Source organism: Mugil cephalus, chromosome 8 (assembly GCF_022458985.1).
Source record: "Mugil cephalus isolate CIBA_MC_2020 chromosome 8, CIBA_Mcephalus_1.1, whole genome shotgun sequence".
Classification (NCBI taxonomy): Eukaryota; Metazoa; Chordata; class Actinopteri; order Mugiliformes; family Mugilidae; genus Mugil; species Mugil cephalus.
The window spans coordinates 17,930,192-17,946,511 of NC_061777.1; the positions used below are offsets into that span (position 1 = coordinate 17,930,192).

The 16,320-nt window shown below is 45.3% G+C and overlaps 1 protein-coding gene across 3 annotated transcripts in view; it reads left to right on the forward strand.

The window, feature by feature from the left end:
- Nucleotides 1–796: 796 nt before the first annotated feature.
- tcf7l1b (transcription factor 7 like 1b) overlaps nt 797–16,320 on the forward strand; it is a 30,529-nt gene continuing 15,005 nt past the window's right edge. Inside the window, exons 1-3 of one of the 3 annotated variants that reach the window (XM_047592386.1) lie at nt 797–1,772; nt 1,881–1,953; nt 2,058–2,185. In XM_047592386.1, coding sequence (XP_047448342.1) covers nt 1,587–1,772; nt 1,881–1,953; nt 2,058–2,185 — 387 coding nt within the window. In that variant the 5' untranslated portion in view covers nt 797–1,586. The remainder of the gene's footprint in view (nt 1,773–1,880; nt 1,954–2,057; nt 2,186–16,320) is intronic. The other 2 variants (XM_047592384.1, XM_047592385.1) reach the window with 2 other exon arrangements.

A 16,320-nucleotide genomic window follows, 5' to 3' on the forward strand; every position in this document is an offset into this window, starting at 1 on the left:
TACTCCACAGGAACAACAAAAAAATATGTTGAAACCACTTCCCTTGTTCTTCCAAGAGTGCTTGCAAAACCAGGCCTCCAATCCTGTTCCTCAAATCAACAATGGGGCAATGTGTTTCAGTCCACAGAGAGACAGACAGAGAAAGAGAGAGAGAGAGAGAGAGAAAGAGACAGCTAAGGAGAAAACCGAGCCAGGCTGATCTGTCATAGAAGAGGCCTGGCTGCTGGATGTTCGCAGCCTCGTTGCCTCACCGCCATGCCCATAGCTGTGCCATAATGGGCCACGCTTATCCCAGGTGTTATTGCGCTTTGTCTCTCTCCCGACGTATTGTTTCGGGACGCACAGACGTGCAATTTGCATTGAAGTGTGTAATTATGAGTTTGTCACTAAAACCTGGCCTGTCATTTTCACCCAGATGGAGGCAGTGTGGTCGCTGGTGCTTGCCTTGACAATATACTGGAAATTTCAGCTGCCTCACTCCTCACGACTGACTGCTGCTCAAGTGCATTTAAACCAATAAAACACAATTAGGGAGGGCGCGTTATTTGTGCTCGTCCACGCGTCTTAATTGCGCAGCCAGGAGAGACGGAATATCGGTCATGTAAAAATAAGAACAATTTATTTGGTTCCTGCGTTGAGACATGATCTTGTGTGTTGTCAAAATTCCTTACAACACTTCGTTGTATGGTTTGCACGGTTTACTGTGCGTTGGTGGCTTGAGGGTTAAGAATAGCTGATCTGCATTGTGGTGAATGAAGTGTCGGTTTTCAGCGCAAACTCCTCCTCTACGGACGGGCTGCGCTTTTCTTCCACTTGAACAACCAAGTAGTTTTCGGAGCGCATTCCCCGGCAGCAATGTGGAGGGAAAGGGTGACCGCGTCCAGCTGAAAAATTCACTACTTTTGCATTGCGTTTCTCTTCTCTCCTCCACTCTTCTTTTTTTTTTTTTTTAATAGTTATGAACTTTGCGTTCGTGAAGGGAGACAGCATATCGTCGGTTCTGGGGGAAAGCAAGCGAGTGGAAAGTGAAGAAAACTGCAGCCCTGCCGTCTCGTGTTTTTCCCCATTTTTGTTTTTCAACTTGAGCCATTGTTTTCTCACGCATGGATATTAGGAGATGAAATCGGACGTGCTGCTTGTTCTTGAGTAACCTCTCGGTCGCTTCGGGCTGTAGTGCATGCGGTCTGTAGGAGGAGAGTTAGCCCCATTCCTCAGCAGCACAAAAAGTAGAGACACACAGGGACCACAAGTTGTCCACAAGCTGCGAGGGAGACGAAACTTTGCCAAGTTGCTGCGCATCCGGCCGCAGACGCCAAAATATTCATCGATATTTTCTATCAGCGTCGCTGTCGCAACTTTAGCTGTGGATTATCCTCGTCATGGAACACGGGATCGCGTTCAGAGAATGAAAAAGGAGTTTTGAAACATGAACATTTTCCTGTAGTTGCTCCAGCGGCTCGTTTGGACTACACCGACCCGATATAAACTCAATTGTTCTTTGCGCTTGTTTTGTTTTTTGTTTTTTTGTTTTTTTTTTTTACCCCCTCCTCATCTTTCCCTTCCACACTCCCCACTAGCCTGCGAAAATGCCACAGTTGAACGGAGGCGGAGGGGATGATTTGGGGGCAAACGATGAAATGATATCGTTTAAGGACGAAGGGGAGCAGGAGGAAAAGATATCCGAAAACGTATCGGCGGAAAGGGATTTGGATGATGTGAAATCCTCCTTAGTGAACGAGTCGGAGAACAACAGCAGCTCGTCGGACTCAGAGGTCAGTACGCCGAACGCTCCCTGCACTGAGAGAAATTTGTTTTTTATGTTGTGTTTCAGAAAGTTTCAATCGCTTCTTCCCCTCCGTGTGCGTGTTCTCCCCTTGTAGCAAGCGGATAGGCGCCCCCAAACCAGACCCGACTCAGAAAGTTATGAGAAAACCAGAGACTACTTCAGTGAAGGTAAAAATAAAACCATGCTCTATGTTTTGAATACACTGGTTAGCAATTATGTCGCCTCTATGCCATGATTAACCCTGACAAACGACTCTTCTCTCGCCCTGCAGCCCTGAGGAGACAGCAAGATGGTGGCTTTTTTAAGAGTCCTCACTATCCTGGCTACCCGTTCCTTATGATCCCAGACATCGCCAACCCGTACCTATCCAACGGCTCACTGTCTCCCAGTGCAAGAACAGTAAGTGTCCGTGTGTTGCTGCCCTCTCACTATCTTTTCTTTATTCTGTCGCGCTCCGGGGAAGAAAGAAAACTTTGGCCGTGCGTAAAAGTTCCTTGTGCACTGCCAGACCGCCATATTCCCTCCCCGAGTGGCCTCTCAAGGAGTACTAACTACTTCTTTGTTCTTTTTTTGGGGGGGATATAAATTTCTCCCCGCCACCCGCACTCGCACAGACATGCACATGACAACTTCTCGTTTAGCGTTAGTCATTCATATGAAATAAATGCATGACAGTTCCTTATCGAAAATGCACTGCAAGGCTCTCACTGGAACTTCATTATACGTTTGACATTATTAAGTTTGCCCACACCCATTAGGTTGTTTTTTTTTCCCCCTTTCTGCTTTTTTTTCTGTAGAGGAGGCAAACGCTGTTCTTTAAGTTATATCCTACAGTAACAACAAAGTAATACCTCGCTTTGGCACACATGTGTGGCATTTCGCTGCTGTGTCCATGACGGATGTTGTCCAGAGACTTTAAATGTCTAGATAAGGTTGACAGTCTCAAGCGAGTGTTGTTGATACAGACTCTGCAGTGCTTCATTAACTTGTTGCATGAAGGCATCACACCAGTCGTCTGCCGGGTTGTAAATGGCTTATAGTATTTAACACTCGTGACTGTGGTTTCTTGCTGCTGCTGTGTTATTATTATACAATGTGCGTGTCTTCTGTCTGCTTTTTTTGTTTTTGTTTTTTAACCATGGAGGTTGGTTAAGGAATTGCTGAGATGTACATCCCCAATGTTAAGAGACACATAATCCCTCCATCAAAAACACGTTAGTTGACTGCTGCTTCCTAACAGACGTGCAACATTTGATCCAATTTAACTAACAATATTTGTGGTAATGCAATTTCAATGGGGCTCTGCAAACTTCCTTGGAATAATCCCTGGTGCAGAGCGGTCTTCCTGTGAGCCCCCCCGCACCCCCACCCAAGCCTCATCACACACACACCCCCCCTGCTCCCAAAAAACAAGTACTTTCGTTAAGGCCTGGCAGGCATCTGACTGAAAAGATCCCCCTACTCCCCCCACCCCCCCTTTTTTTCTGTCTCCTTTTCACTGTTCCCGGCCCACTCCCCCTCGCCTCCCTGTACCTTCCATTCAATTAGAAAGGCGTTAGTTGACCATTGTTATTCTGAGCAGTCTTGATGGCTTCATTGGAGGTCTCCATTGGGGCTCATTAACTAAATGGCCACTCCGCTTTGCACTATATGATGCGCGCTGCCTTGTAACTGGCCTGTGTTGTTGGTTTTGGCCACCACAGTTTGTCATGACTAACGTCATGAGACAGAGATAAACCCGCTTGAATTCAGTCATTTTTTTGGTAGAATTAAGGAATAAACCTACAGTCTATAGGTAATTAGTTGTATTTTTCTGTTAGTCTTAGTGTGGTTTCCTCACGCCTCTCCTGTATAAAAGCCACCCACTTCCTTGTTTTTCTTGTTGCTTCAGGCAAAGTAACGAATAATTGAAAGGGATTTTAAATTCAGAGGTATAATCCTCCCATGTTTGGAAAAAAGAAGAATGGGGTCAATAGGACAGAGTGAGCTGACTGCGTCAATCATCACTGTGGCAGAAAACAAGCAGGCAGACAATGGCTGGCATACTTAGCAGACGTCTTAAGGCCTCCATATTGCGCTACGCTCATGGCTTGGGGTGAATGCCGTTAATGTGATTGATGAGAGATTCGACTCAGTGCCTTTTTAGGCTCGCATTCTGGCAGTTGGCTTTGTTTACACCTGTGGACCAAGCTCAATACAGTCGAGATTTACTGAATGATATTTACCAGCGGCGCGCTCAGACGTCCGGCTGGCGACTTTTAGTTGAGCCAACGAGCTCTGCAGTTTCACTCCGCACCGCACATCACGGTGACACGCTGATCGACTGGGGAGATAAGAGCGGACCCCAGAGTAACTGAATTTGTGTTGTCACCTCTCTGGTCTTACGATGCAAACAATCCATGCGCCTGCAGTCATTTTATGGCATTGTGCGGCTTGGAACGCCTCGCTGGGCCTGACAGATGTGTTTTATAAGTGCGGAGTGGTATGTGGTTGTGCTTGAGCTGCATGAGACACATGAAAGTTATGGCTCATGAACAGATCATGTGATTAATAAGAGTTTCCATCTCCAGGTGTGGAGCTCATAGTTTTCAGTAAAGATGTGCACTGTGCGAGCCTGTCATTTTTGCAATCCCAACTATTTACAACTCAACCCCCCTTCCTCCTGCGTCTTACGTCTCAGTGCTTTTGTGTAATAACACGAACTAAAAGGGTATAATGTGCTGTGTACTTACAAAAGATACGAGATGTTGCTCAAGTGTCATCATGCGGTAATTGTACTCCGCAATGTGCTACACAATGAAGAATTCGAGTCCCAAAGTTAAAAAAAAAAAAAAATTCTTTTGGATGTGGCAACCCTATCATGAGCAATGAGAGACAGGCCTACATGGGATCAGCACAGAGTTCCCCTGAGGGCCAAGCATAACTGATTTAAAGCCTGCTCAGAGCTGACATTCCGCTGTAATCCACCGAGAGCTGAGGAGGAGGTTTTATGTTTGCAGAGATGTTCCACCAGACTTCTGCCTCCTGTGGGGTGCAGGGCCGGAGCGTTTTCTCTTTCTTTTCCTTTTTTTCCACGGCGTCAGCCCGGCAAACCCCGGCTCAGCGCTCGTCAATTCACTGATTTGCATTGTTCCCGCATAGGCGGGCCGGTGCCAGATTTAATTGGTGAGCGCGCGCTCCGCTCGACGCCACCTCCCGTCACCTTCATCAGCACTTTCAGATAACTCGGCGAGCACATCATCGTCGTCGTCACTAAAGAGCGAAATGCCTCTTGTGTGTGAGAGGTGGCGAGTAAGCGAGAGCGAGGCTGGCCGCTCAAACATATCTTCATCAAATACACGCAGTGGGACGCGCAGGCTCCCGAGCATGATTGTTGAATAGAAAATTGTTTGAGATTTGAGATATGAATGGAGAGCTTGTATAAGCCTGAACATGTCAGGGGCTACGATTGCATGCCTCTCTGACTTCTTTTTTTTTTTTTTTTGGTGCTTAAAAATGTGCAGACAAAGGAAAGTCAACACAGACATTGTCCTGCTGAATAAAAGGGCCTCTCCCTGCATAAGCAAAGCTTGTTTGTGTGGAGGTGTCTTTTCATCAGGTGGCTCACTTGGCATTTCACTCACCTTGTTGCGTATGTGTGTGTGTGTGTGTGTGTGTGTGTGTGTGTGTGTGTGTGTGTGTGTGTGTGTGAACGGGCAAACATGCAACCATGCGTGCTGCACGTTCGTCTGTGTGGAGTCTGTGAGTGTCGGGCGGGTTGAGTGAGGGGAGGGGGGGTGGTAGGGGTGGCGTTCAGGTGAGGCCGTGTGGATATTTTGCAACAGAGGGAACAGTGTGCAGCGCTCACAGTCTGACAACCCTCGGCGCTGTGCTCCCGAATGCTAGCGCGCAAATATTTTTTCAGCCGAGCGCTGTGTCAACAGAGCTAACATTTTTTGACTTGGTTTATAGTTTTTAAAAATTTTTTCTTCAAAGGCAAACACATCTACATCAGTTTCGGTGCCACTGTTCAATTAGAAACAGATCTCCAGCCACCGCAGAAATGCCACTGCTGCTCCCCGAGAGCTCTCGGCCCGAGCGATTAATTTTGATAATGAACTTTCTTGCTCCGTTTTGAGGAAGCTAAGTAAAATTTTGCAAAGGGGGTTTGGAAATATAGAATTGTCACGTAGTTTAATATTTCACTTGGTTTCATTAGAAAATTGTGTCATGCTTTGACAACTTGTGTGAGCAAATGCTTTTGCTTTGCGCAGAGGTAGTCACAGTCAGGTCTAATTAGTGCAGGAGAAACTGACGCAGTTTATGGCGGTGATTACATCGCCATAGTATGTTCCACTTTACGTTCCTTTACATGCGCAAACCAGACAAATAACCAACAAATCAGTGGATGTCATAACTTTTTATAATCACCAGCAGCTTCACACACAGCCTTTCCCTTTTACGGGGTTTTACGGGAACATGTATGTGGCTTTTCAGACCGCCGATGCTCGTACTTCCTAACAGTGCAGCGAAGTGTGTGTGAAATGGTGTCAGTCCCGGTCTGTATCCTTCCCTCTCTGGTCTCTGTGGAAAGCATGAGCTGGCGTCAATTCCTCCCGCTACCCCATAGCCTGCTAGTTCACTACCTAACCCACCCACTCGCCCGCCTGGCATTAGAAATTCTGTTTATAGCGCTCTCTGGCTTCTCAAGCGCGGGGCCCATCAGGAGCATCTCAGCACCCTCTGAGGAAAGGATAACCAACATCTCCTCTCTCCAGCCGCAGACTCCCCCCACGTTCGGTGGCATCAATGAATCCCTTTGATGTGCCAAGATGAATGTGTGTGCAAATGTTTTTTTTATCAATTCGTGTGTTTTTCCCGTTTGCTATGTTTGGCCGGGCGCCTCCGCGCAGCTTGGTGCGTCGCTTTATCCCTGTGAAAATTTAAGCAAACGTGTGTTTAAGTTGAGAGATATTCGGTCAAAGGTGATAATCTGTAACACGCCTGAGTTCACGCCAGAGCTTCTGCTTTTTTTTTCTTTTTTTAACATGGATGCGGTTTTGAGCTGTGGTATTGTGCGCCGTGTCTGTTCAGCAACGACAAAAACCTGAAGTATAAAGGCGTTTCGGTAAACAAAAAGAAAATCTTTAGCTGTTTACAGAGGAAGCTGCTGCTCATGTCTACACATGTCCTGACTTTTGCACAAATTGCAGTTCTTAGTGGGTGGCCACTGTGGGATCGAGATGTACTGATACATCAAGATAGAGCGCAAACCGTCGAAATACGAAGCTCACTCTCACTTTAGGTCTTTTATTAAATAAAAAAATAAATAAATAAAATAACTTTTTGCAGCTGATTTAAGCTGTGTGAGATGGAGCAGTCGGACATGGAGACATGTATCATGTGTTTCATGAATACCAGGTTAGTCATGTCTGCTCTGTGGTGTTGTTGGGTGGGGTGGGCCCCTGGATTTTTCAGGAGCGCTGTCACTCACTCCCACTCCCAGCTGACCACAGTCATGAGGCAACTTTTTTCTTAGAATTATTAGTCTGAAATCCAAAGTTAGGGCTTCTCTTTTATATGTCATGTCTTTCAATATTAGGACTGAAGGAAATATTTGAAAATGCTGTAGTTGCAGTTTTCTATAATCTTAAATTTCTCAAGTGTGTTAGTATTTCCAAAACAAAATCAGATTTGCCAAATGAAACCGCCAAATTCTTCCGGGTAGAAGTTTTGTCTTTGTGGTTTCCTTGAAGTTTTTTTTCGTAAGTAGTAATCGGTTTATCAGCTCATTGATCTTTTATTTTGACTTGACAAGACAGCACTTCAGATAAACTGATCGTAAAAATGATCCTTACTCGTACCCATAATTGCACGGAGGGTGCGGTGGCAGTAAACTCTCTGCTGGGCTGTCCCATGTAAGTGTACGTGGCCTGTTCATATAACCACTACTGTTTAGCTCACATAAAGAAATGTTTTCCCTCTATAATTGTACCTTAAACGCTTCGCTCCATGCTAATAAAACTTGATTGTACAGCAGGAAGAAAAAGAAAAAACTCTAAACAGGGTTTCATCAGTCTGGTATTCCAAGCAGCTGTTTTCAGTTTAAGCACTGCAGGCAGCAGGAGAGACAGAGAGAGCAGGCAGGAGGAGAGATTGTTGATGAGATGTGGTGGTGGGAGCATAAACTGGGGCAGATACGGGTGCTGCTATTCCTTTGCCTGTTATCCCAAGGTGGGCCGGCTTCCAGACCTTGAGGCACTCACTTATCTGAGGGATTCTGTCTCCCACAGAGCACAGCTTCTCCTCCGTAGACCACAATGCTTTGCCGTTCCCTCCGAGTCGCAGCCCAATCAACAAACAGCGGGAGGATATCAGATCGCGCACATGTAGCATCAGCGCTACCAAGATTTACATCAGGCTCCGGTTCAGTTCATAACCAGGGCATGGAAACGCTCTCTCTGCACATGGCCCGTTAAAGGCCATGTCATACAGTATGCGTGTAGTATCAGCGAGGTTGTAGTGGTCATACTAAATTAAGCCGTGGATGGATATCCTTCCAGGATGAGGTTAGTTGACAGCGAGTGGAGCAGCTGTTCTCCATGTTGAAGTTATAAATCTGTTCCCACTGTGTTCGTCCCTGCGACGGTAGAGCGGGTCTTGGACTGCATGGTGCGTCTCGAGTCTCCCCGACGGACACATGTCACGTCGACACATTGCACCTGCAAATATGTGTGACCACAGATGCTAAACAGTTCAGCTTGGATTTCATCTGTTTACGAATGCATCTCTTCCTCTCTAGGGAGAATGAATAAGAATGAAGTCTGAATCTTACCACGTACTCATAGGTGTGTTTGATGACGTACAGGATGAGGCAAATGTGCCATCTGAATTTAGCTCTGGCTCTAAAACCGAGTCGTATGGATCGTACAGCATGTTTGCCTGCATAAATCTTACAGGGAGCCTCGGAAAGTTTCCATGTTTAACAGGATGCATTTATATAAGCAGGCTACGTGCTAATCTGTGGTTACGCTTGTCAAGTTAGTCTTCAGCAAATGTGGACAACATCACCTCAGCTTCTTGGAAGTTTTCTGCTTTGACGAGTTTTTAATAAATAACTAATACCTTGAACAAAAAATAAAAACAGGCTCGATGAGTACATGTAGTCTGTGTTTGTTAAATGTCAAACATTACATTTTTTCATGACATTAGTCTGTTTATCTTAATATTGGTAAGAAGTTAACCTTTGGTTGCCCCCTTCTTCCCCCTGTTACTCTCATAAACCAATTGTACTTGTTAAGAAGTCACAATGTTCTGCAGAGCATCAAATCTGATTAAAGCCGAGCAAAGGCTCGAGTCATCTAAAATGTGTGGCCTCCTTATCTTCCAGCAGACTTGTGGATCCTGTTAGAATAAACAGCACAAGCAGCAGAAATTTCGAACGGTCTGAGGTTCTCAGCCACAGGATATCACTCTTCCCTGACCTTATCTGCTCAATTTAAAATTATGAGGTAATGTTCTCGATTAGTTATGAGCAACGGATGTGATTGAGGGCCTTGTGCTCGGCAGACATAAGACACTCTTTAGTCACAGCGGGTTTCCCCTCGTCCCTGCCCTCAGATAATCAGCATGATTAGGTTTCTTTGTTCCGACGAGTTAGCGTTTGGTGTGCTCAGGTCGGGCTTTTGGTGGCACTGCATCTGAGAATTTTGTACTGGCGTGAGGTGAATCTTGTATCTCGGGATGGGTCAGATGCTGCTCCGCACCTCCGCCGCTGGCGTAATCCTGCGTCGACGAGGCACCAGATCCTTACGAATTTGACTGACTTATTTGCTTCAAATTTAGAGTAGCTACATTAAAAAAAAAAAGATCTAATCGAGCATATATGACATGGAGTAGGCCAAGGAGCCCTTTTGTTTGATTTGTACATGGGTTGGAGGGGCTGGCTATTGGAAATCCCTGAAGCAGGCTTTAGGGGCAGGTCTGATTCTCGTGTGAAATGGGAAGGCTCTATAGCTCTCGGCTGACTTGACTGGGGCTGTATGGGTGTGTTGGCAGGGGGAGCGCCGGTCATGAATAGGGTCTTTGACTACCTCAGACTTGCCCTGAAAGGCAGGACAAAGGCCCTAGGGCAACGGCTTAGAGCCTCACAGCTGAGCTACAGAATGCTTGGCCCAGTCTTCCTCCCTCCTTGCCTGATTTAAATACTACAGTGGCTTTCAGCATTCTGGCGACGGAGGCTCGCATTCACCGCATTTACCATCAACTTTTCTCTCTGTATTTGTTTACAGTATGCCAATGCCTGTTTACGTAATCCACTGTACGGAATCCACCAGCGGTGCTGGTGAATATGCATCAGCGACCGCCTTAAAACTGCCTGAAGAAACACTCATGCTGTTCATATTAAGCGGAATTTATTTTGCCACAGACTAACTGCTGGCGTATGTGTGCACCGCTGCTAATCACAGTTCAACTCACAGTTGTTAATTATGCAGGATTTTTTATTTTTTTTTCTTCGCCTGTCTTCATGCAAGATGGAAATATTGGCAAGTAAACAAGACAGAACTTGGTGCACACCTCTAATTGCTTGATTATTTTTGACAGATCTGTGTGACTCTTCGGCTTTCGAAATTTGCAAGGGGAGAACACATAGCCATAAATCTTTTTCGCAGAGTTAATGGGGTTATTTGAGTCCTGTCCAGACACTCTCTCCCCACAGAGTGTCTAGTTTCAGATGTCACTCAGAGCTTTGTTTGCCCCCCTGGGTGAAGGGTTAGAGGTCAAGGTTCAGGGCCAGTTGGCTGAGTGGCCACAAAAGCTCAGGCTTCCCCTCAGCACATCCGATCCCTTCGTCCACACCAGCCTGCAAGCCACAATGCCGGGATCGATTTGCAACATTTGTCTTTTCTTATTATAACTCAGAATTATTTTCTGACCCATGTCAAGTGTGTAATTACGAGCTTATAGTGCACCTTTTCACGGGGAGCTCGTAAAAACCGACTACATTCTGAGCTTGAAACTTTTTATTGTGTAGTGGAAACTTGTGCAATTATGAAGTTTCGCTAGAGTGTTGCTGTCCAGCTACTGTTCTGCTCATTTATGACACAGAAAACGTCCTCTTACTTTATTTGAGAATACATGTCGCTAGGGTTACCGTCGAGACCTGCCTCTCTTCTGTCGACAGTAACAATCAAAAGTGGAACCTCAGCAAAATCTCACACGGCCTTAAAAAAAAAAAGAAAAGGAAAAAAAAAACTTTCTTTGTTCAAAACACCTCGACACTTTCAGCCCCCACCCACAATCTCAACTTTTCTCCCTGCCCCACCACCACCCAAACATGTCCTGCAGCCAGGTTTATTATGCCGTTTCACGCAGACCAAAATTGCAGCTGCATGGAGAACAATCTGGAGCACATTAGCTCAGGCGCTGTGATTTATAAATTGTTTCTCAGGCCATAAATCCCTGCTGTAATTGTGCACAAGCACCCCTCTCTTTCTCCAGTCACCCCTCCCTCTTTGCTCTCTCTCTCTCTCTCTCTGAGCAGCTTACAGTCCTTGGGTTAACATTTAATTGTTTGCAGAAGTGTGCAGTTTGGATTGAGTAGAAGTTTGTTGCATTGTGGCACAGAATCTTGTCGTAAAAGGAAAACTTTTTTTTTCTGTTTTTTTTTTTTTTTTTTTAACTTACACCGTTTTTTAAAAAACCTTTTTGAATCGCGTGGAGCGAGCTGAACATCCAGAGTGGGATGTGAGCGTTTTGTCTTCGGCTCCATGTTTCTGTGGTTCATGCTCTGCATTCCTGAATACTGTGTAATTGTGAGGGGCCTCTCCTAAACTCTATCCCAGGGAATCTGATATTTACAGCAGCCCCTGATCGTAATCACCTTGCCATTCTCATTAGATTGTATTGAAACTGAAAGATAGCAGCAGCTGTATACACTGTTTTACTCAGCATGTCCAGCCTCGGGGTCTCTGTGGTCTGGTTAATGTCATAAAGGCATTTTTGAAGCCGTAAAAAATCCGTATAAATCAATGTTAGCTCCACAAACACATTTCTGAAAATGTGTAAAAAGGAATTCATCAAATATTTCTAAGGCGAGCTGCTTTGCTTGCTTACGTTCCTAGTTCATTGTTTCACTTTAAAGATATCTGGAGGACACAACCTCGTCCTGTCTTGTGACAATCTTTTCTCCCACCCCGAAGACATAGATTTAGACTTTAAAAAAATGTATGCTTTTCAAAGCTCCTGACAAGTAAGGAGAGCCCCGCACGTGAACGTGAATTGAATTTACAACTAAGCCTTTCCCAATATCATGATTTAGCGCTCAGTATCACTTTGCACAGCATGATGAAAATGAAGCCTCTAGATTGCAAGGAAATGACTTTTACAAATGTTTCAGGTATAAAAAAAAAAAAAAAAAGTGCTGGAAACCTTCCAGACCTCCCAGCAGTCTGCTGACAATACGCATAACTAATCCCGGGGAATGTCACGGTGATTTTTGTGCTGTGTCACACGTTGTACTCTGTCGCACTTTGTGGAGGTTTAAAAACTACTTTTGAAAAATCGATTCAGACACGTTTGAGGTGTCATGTGTTATCTGGCAAATCAGTGCAGTATCAGTTCCCCAGATAGTTGTATATTTAAATAAGCTATTTGATTTCTCACAGAAGTGCTGCTATATATATATATATATATATGTGTGTGTGTGTGTGTGTGTGTGTATATACATTATTTCTCTCTTTAGCTGTTTCTAAAACTGTTCACAGATGATCTGTGTTTTATTTCTAACAGTCGCTCTCTGTGTCCCTGCGCGACCGTGCCGTCTGCAGAACATACCTGTGGCATTTGAATGTGTGTGTGTGTGTGTGTGTGAGTGTTTGAACAGGACAGAGCTGGAGGAGACGGAGAGTGGAGTGAGTAGGGTTAGCGGTGGGGTGATAGGGATGTCAGGTAGTAAAAACTGAGATGAGGCAGGGCCCAGAAGTCTGCGGGGCCTGGAGATTTGCGCCTTTGCACTCGGAAAGCAAACACAGGAGGCATCTGCAGGCAGCTGTGTGTGTACGTGTGTGTGCATGTGTGTGTGTGTGTGTGGGAGAGAGAGGGGAGGGGTGGGGAGTGGGGGGGGACTGGGGGGCTGCTGCTGCTGCTCAGGACAGGGGGTTGGGAGCTGGGTGGTGCTGTTGGGTGGTGGTGAAGAGACAGAGGGGAGGGGAGGGGGTGGACTTGCAGAGTGAACACAATCAGCCCTCTGTTTTCATAAGACTTGTGGTATGTGAGAGCAGAAACAAATGTGTTTAATTTAGGCTCTTTTTTTTTCTCTCTCCCTCTCTCTCTCCTCTCCCTCTCTCTCTCGCCTTCTCCACTACACCCACTTATGCCCACCTCAGTTTTTCAAAACTGACTTTTCCCCTTCAAGATGCTTCGCCGCCTCTCCCACCTCTGTCAGCTACTCTTAGGAAGTTTAAAAAAAGAGCACAGGAAAGCTTAAAAAAAAGTGAAAGAGAGAAACAATCACCCACTGTGCCCTGTCAGAAAAAAAAGACACTTTTAGCAGACGTACTCAAATTTACTCTCAGAGGGTGGAGGTAAATATTTATCTACAACTTCTAGAAAAAGAAGAGAAAGGAGATTATTTTTCTGTTTTTCTGCTGTGCATTCGGAGTGATTACCATGCTGTGGTATTTGCCCCGTTCGGTGTGAGAGGGTGCATGCTGGACTTATTATTGCCTCCTAAATACCTTGGCAAGAAAACTGCTGCATTATATTGGTAACCCATGCTGTCTCCAGTCAATTTGTGTTTGGTCATAAATGAGAAATTCGGGTCTCACTTGTGTGTCATTGGCGTATGCTCGACACGCACACCTAGACTTACACGCACACACGTTGGATTTCTAAGTCGGGCTTTACTGTAAACATCCAGTCTGCCGCTGGTAACCACCTCGCGTTCTGGAGTTAATTATACGGACGTTTACGGCTGTGAATTTCAATGAAACGAGGCTACTCCCCGAACAATAAAAAAAAAAAAAGTTGTGTTCCTGCGCGACGACGGCGCAAACAATGCAACGGGACACGGGATAGGACGATACCTTTGACATTTTTGAGGTGTTTCCTGCCGTGACATCAGATCACGCTGACATTAAGAGAAGGAGTTTGTGACAATTGAAACCAGATCCCCCAGGTACGGGAAAACCACAAAACTGACTTCACATAATTGACTTGAATAGCTTCGCACCCTACTCTCTCCCTCTCTCTTTATGAGATGGCCTTGCTCTTACCAGATGCATAATTATTTGCTCCTGTGTCTAATTATACGGTGGGTTTTATGTGACCTGCTGTTGTGCTCTGTAGCATAATTACTCACTTATTCCCGACTGTAACCCCGCTTTTCTTTAACTGATTAAAATTACCTGAAAGTCAAGGAGACAGACAATGGCCGCTTCGTTTAAGCGCCCAGATTAGCTCCATGGTGACGCTCTCGATGCAGGAAGCAATAACTCAAGGCCGTGTCATGCCAAAGGAAGAAAAGAAAATAAACCCTGAAACAAATAATTGCTTGACTTGCAAAAACGCAAGCGCCCGCTGAAGTCGCAGCTCACTCACAGGGTTAGAATGTTAAAGAAGCTTTTTTTTTTTTTTTTGAGGGGAGGGGGGGTTATCCCGGCCTTGTATTCTGTTAATGTGGCTTTATTACTGAAACAGCAGTAAATCCAGTCCAAGGACTTCTCAAATAAACCCGGGTTGTTGGCCAGTTTGGCCTTGTGCAGAATACACATGAGGTAGTCATATGACACCATCCGCTCATTGAGCATTTTAAAGTTAGAATCTATCAATCAACGCAAGCGTTTTTGTCTCCTGTTGGAATATAACCATGAGATATGTCCTGATACGAAACTGAGCACATGTTGAGGTGTGCAGGGAGGCTAGCTGCAGGGAGCGTTTTGAACCATCTTGGAAATGTTGCAAAAACCTTGAAGCTGTGTTTGTTAGGACCTCCCCTGCGCTGCCTCCCCTCTTCACTCCCCTCTCTCCCTCTTTGCACTAATAGTTCTTTTGTGCACAAGAGCATGTTAAGAGGCCAATGAGCCTGGCCTTAATAGGCCACGTCACCATAGAAACCACGGCACTCTGGATGTCTGACCTTTGACCCAGTTTTTCTACTGGCTGTGAATAAGAGTGCAGGACGACCAACCTGGTCACAATAGGAGCCCGGCAAACTGAGGGAGTGCCCCTGTCATACTCACTTAACTTCATTCCTCTACGGGCTAATGGACACTTCAAATGTGGTCGCTATTAGCGGCGTGCTATTTCCACTGCAGCATCACGGCCTGTCTATGGTTAATGTAATGTAAATGGAGGGACTAGACCTTAGTGAAGAGAGACCAAAGTAACAGCATTTTTATTTTCACGTAAAATGCCAAAATTAAAAAAATCCATGCAGTCTGTTTGGATTGAGACCAATAATATGTCCTCAATTCACACTCTTGACCGAGTGTTTTTCTTTTTTCTTAACATAGTCTTGATTAGTAACTTCCCTTCCTGACTAATGTCGTCACTTGGCTGCAAACAGAATGAAAGGACTTCCCCCATTGAGGAAAATTTGCTGCGGCCCAATCAGACCAATCTGACCGACTAGGCCGCTTGTCGTTTCCCCATCAATTACACACTAATTAGCACAAAGACTGCCGGGGTTTGCTTAAGAATTGTCACTGTAATTGCCTCTAATGTTGCCAAACAATGAGGCTTAATGCAAACTCAGAGACGAGGCGGGGGCTTCTTATCACATTGTCTTTGTCCTGTAAGCTTTTAATTGTGTTTCGTGCACAGATCAGGTTGAGGTGTCAATGGCCCCTCATGGGCAGGTGATGTCAGCAGAGCAAACCAGGGAGGGACTGTTGTGTAGGGGGCCTGACAGGCTTATTGTCTGAAGTTGCTGTTCATATGAGCTCAGGGACGGTAATTAACACCTCAGCCAAACAGCAAGCTGTGTGGCCCATTTGTTTTCTGTTGGGGGGTAAAAGAAAACAATGGGGAGGGGTTCTCCACACAGTAGGTGATTGACATTATCTGCTGGGGCGATCCCTGGAGGCATTCCTGCTGCTCTGCTATTCACCACAAGTTGGGCGAAGCCATTTCACAAGCGCCAGGCCTCGTCTGAGCCTCAGATTTACATATTCTCTCCTTTATTCGGTGTTTATCTGATTGTTTGCTGTCTGTTGATTGAGTTAATCCTATTGAGCGCATCATGAGCGCATCATGCAACAACATATAGGGTAATCAGTTTTAGATAAGATAGTTATTCGGACAATCAGTTCTTTCTGCAGCAGCACACACAGAAATTCTTATGTATATATATCTATATATATATGTATATATTTATAGAGAGAGAGAAAGAGAGAGAGGCCTTCAGTAATTCAATGTGTACATGTGACAGATTGAGAGTTGGTATGACTTCTCAGCGCAGCCTTTAACTCGACAGATAGTTGCTAGCAAAGTTTGGAATTTTTTTTCGGTCCCTTTGGCAAAGTGTCTGACTTAGTTTGACAGCAAATGTCCAG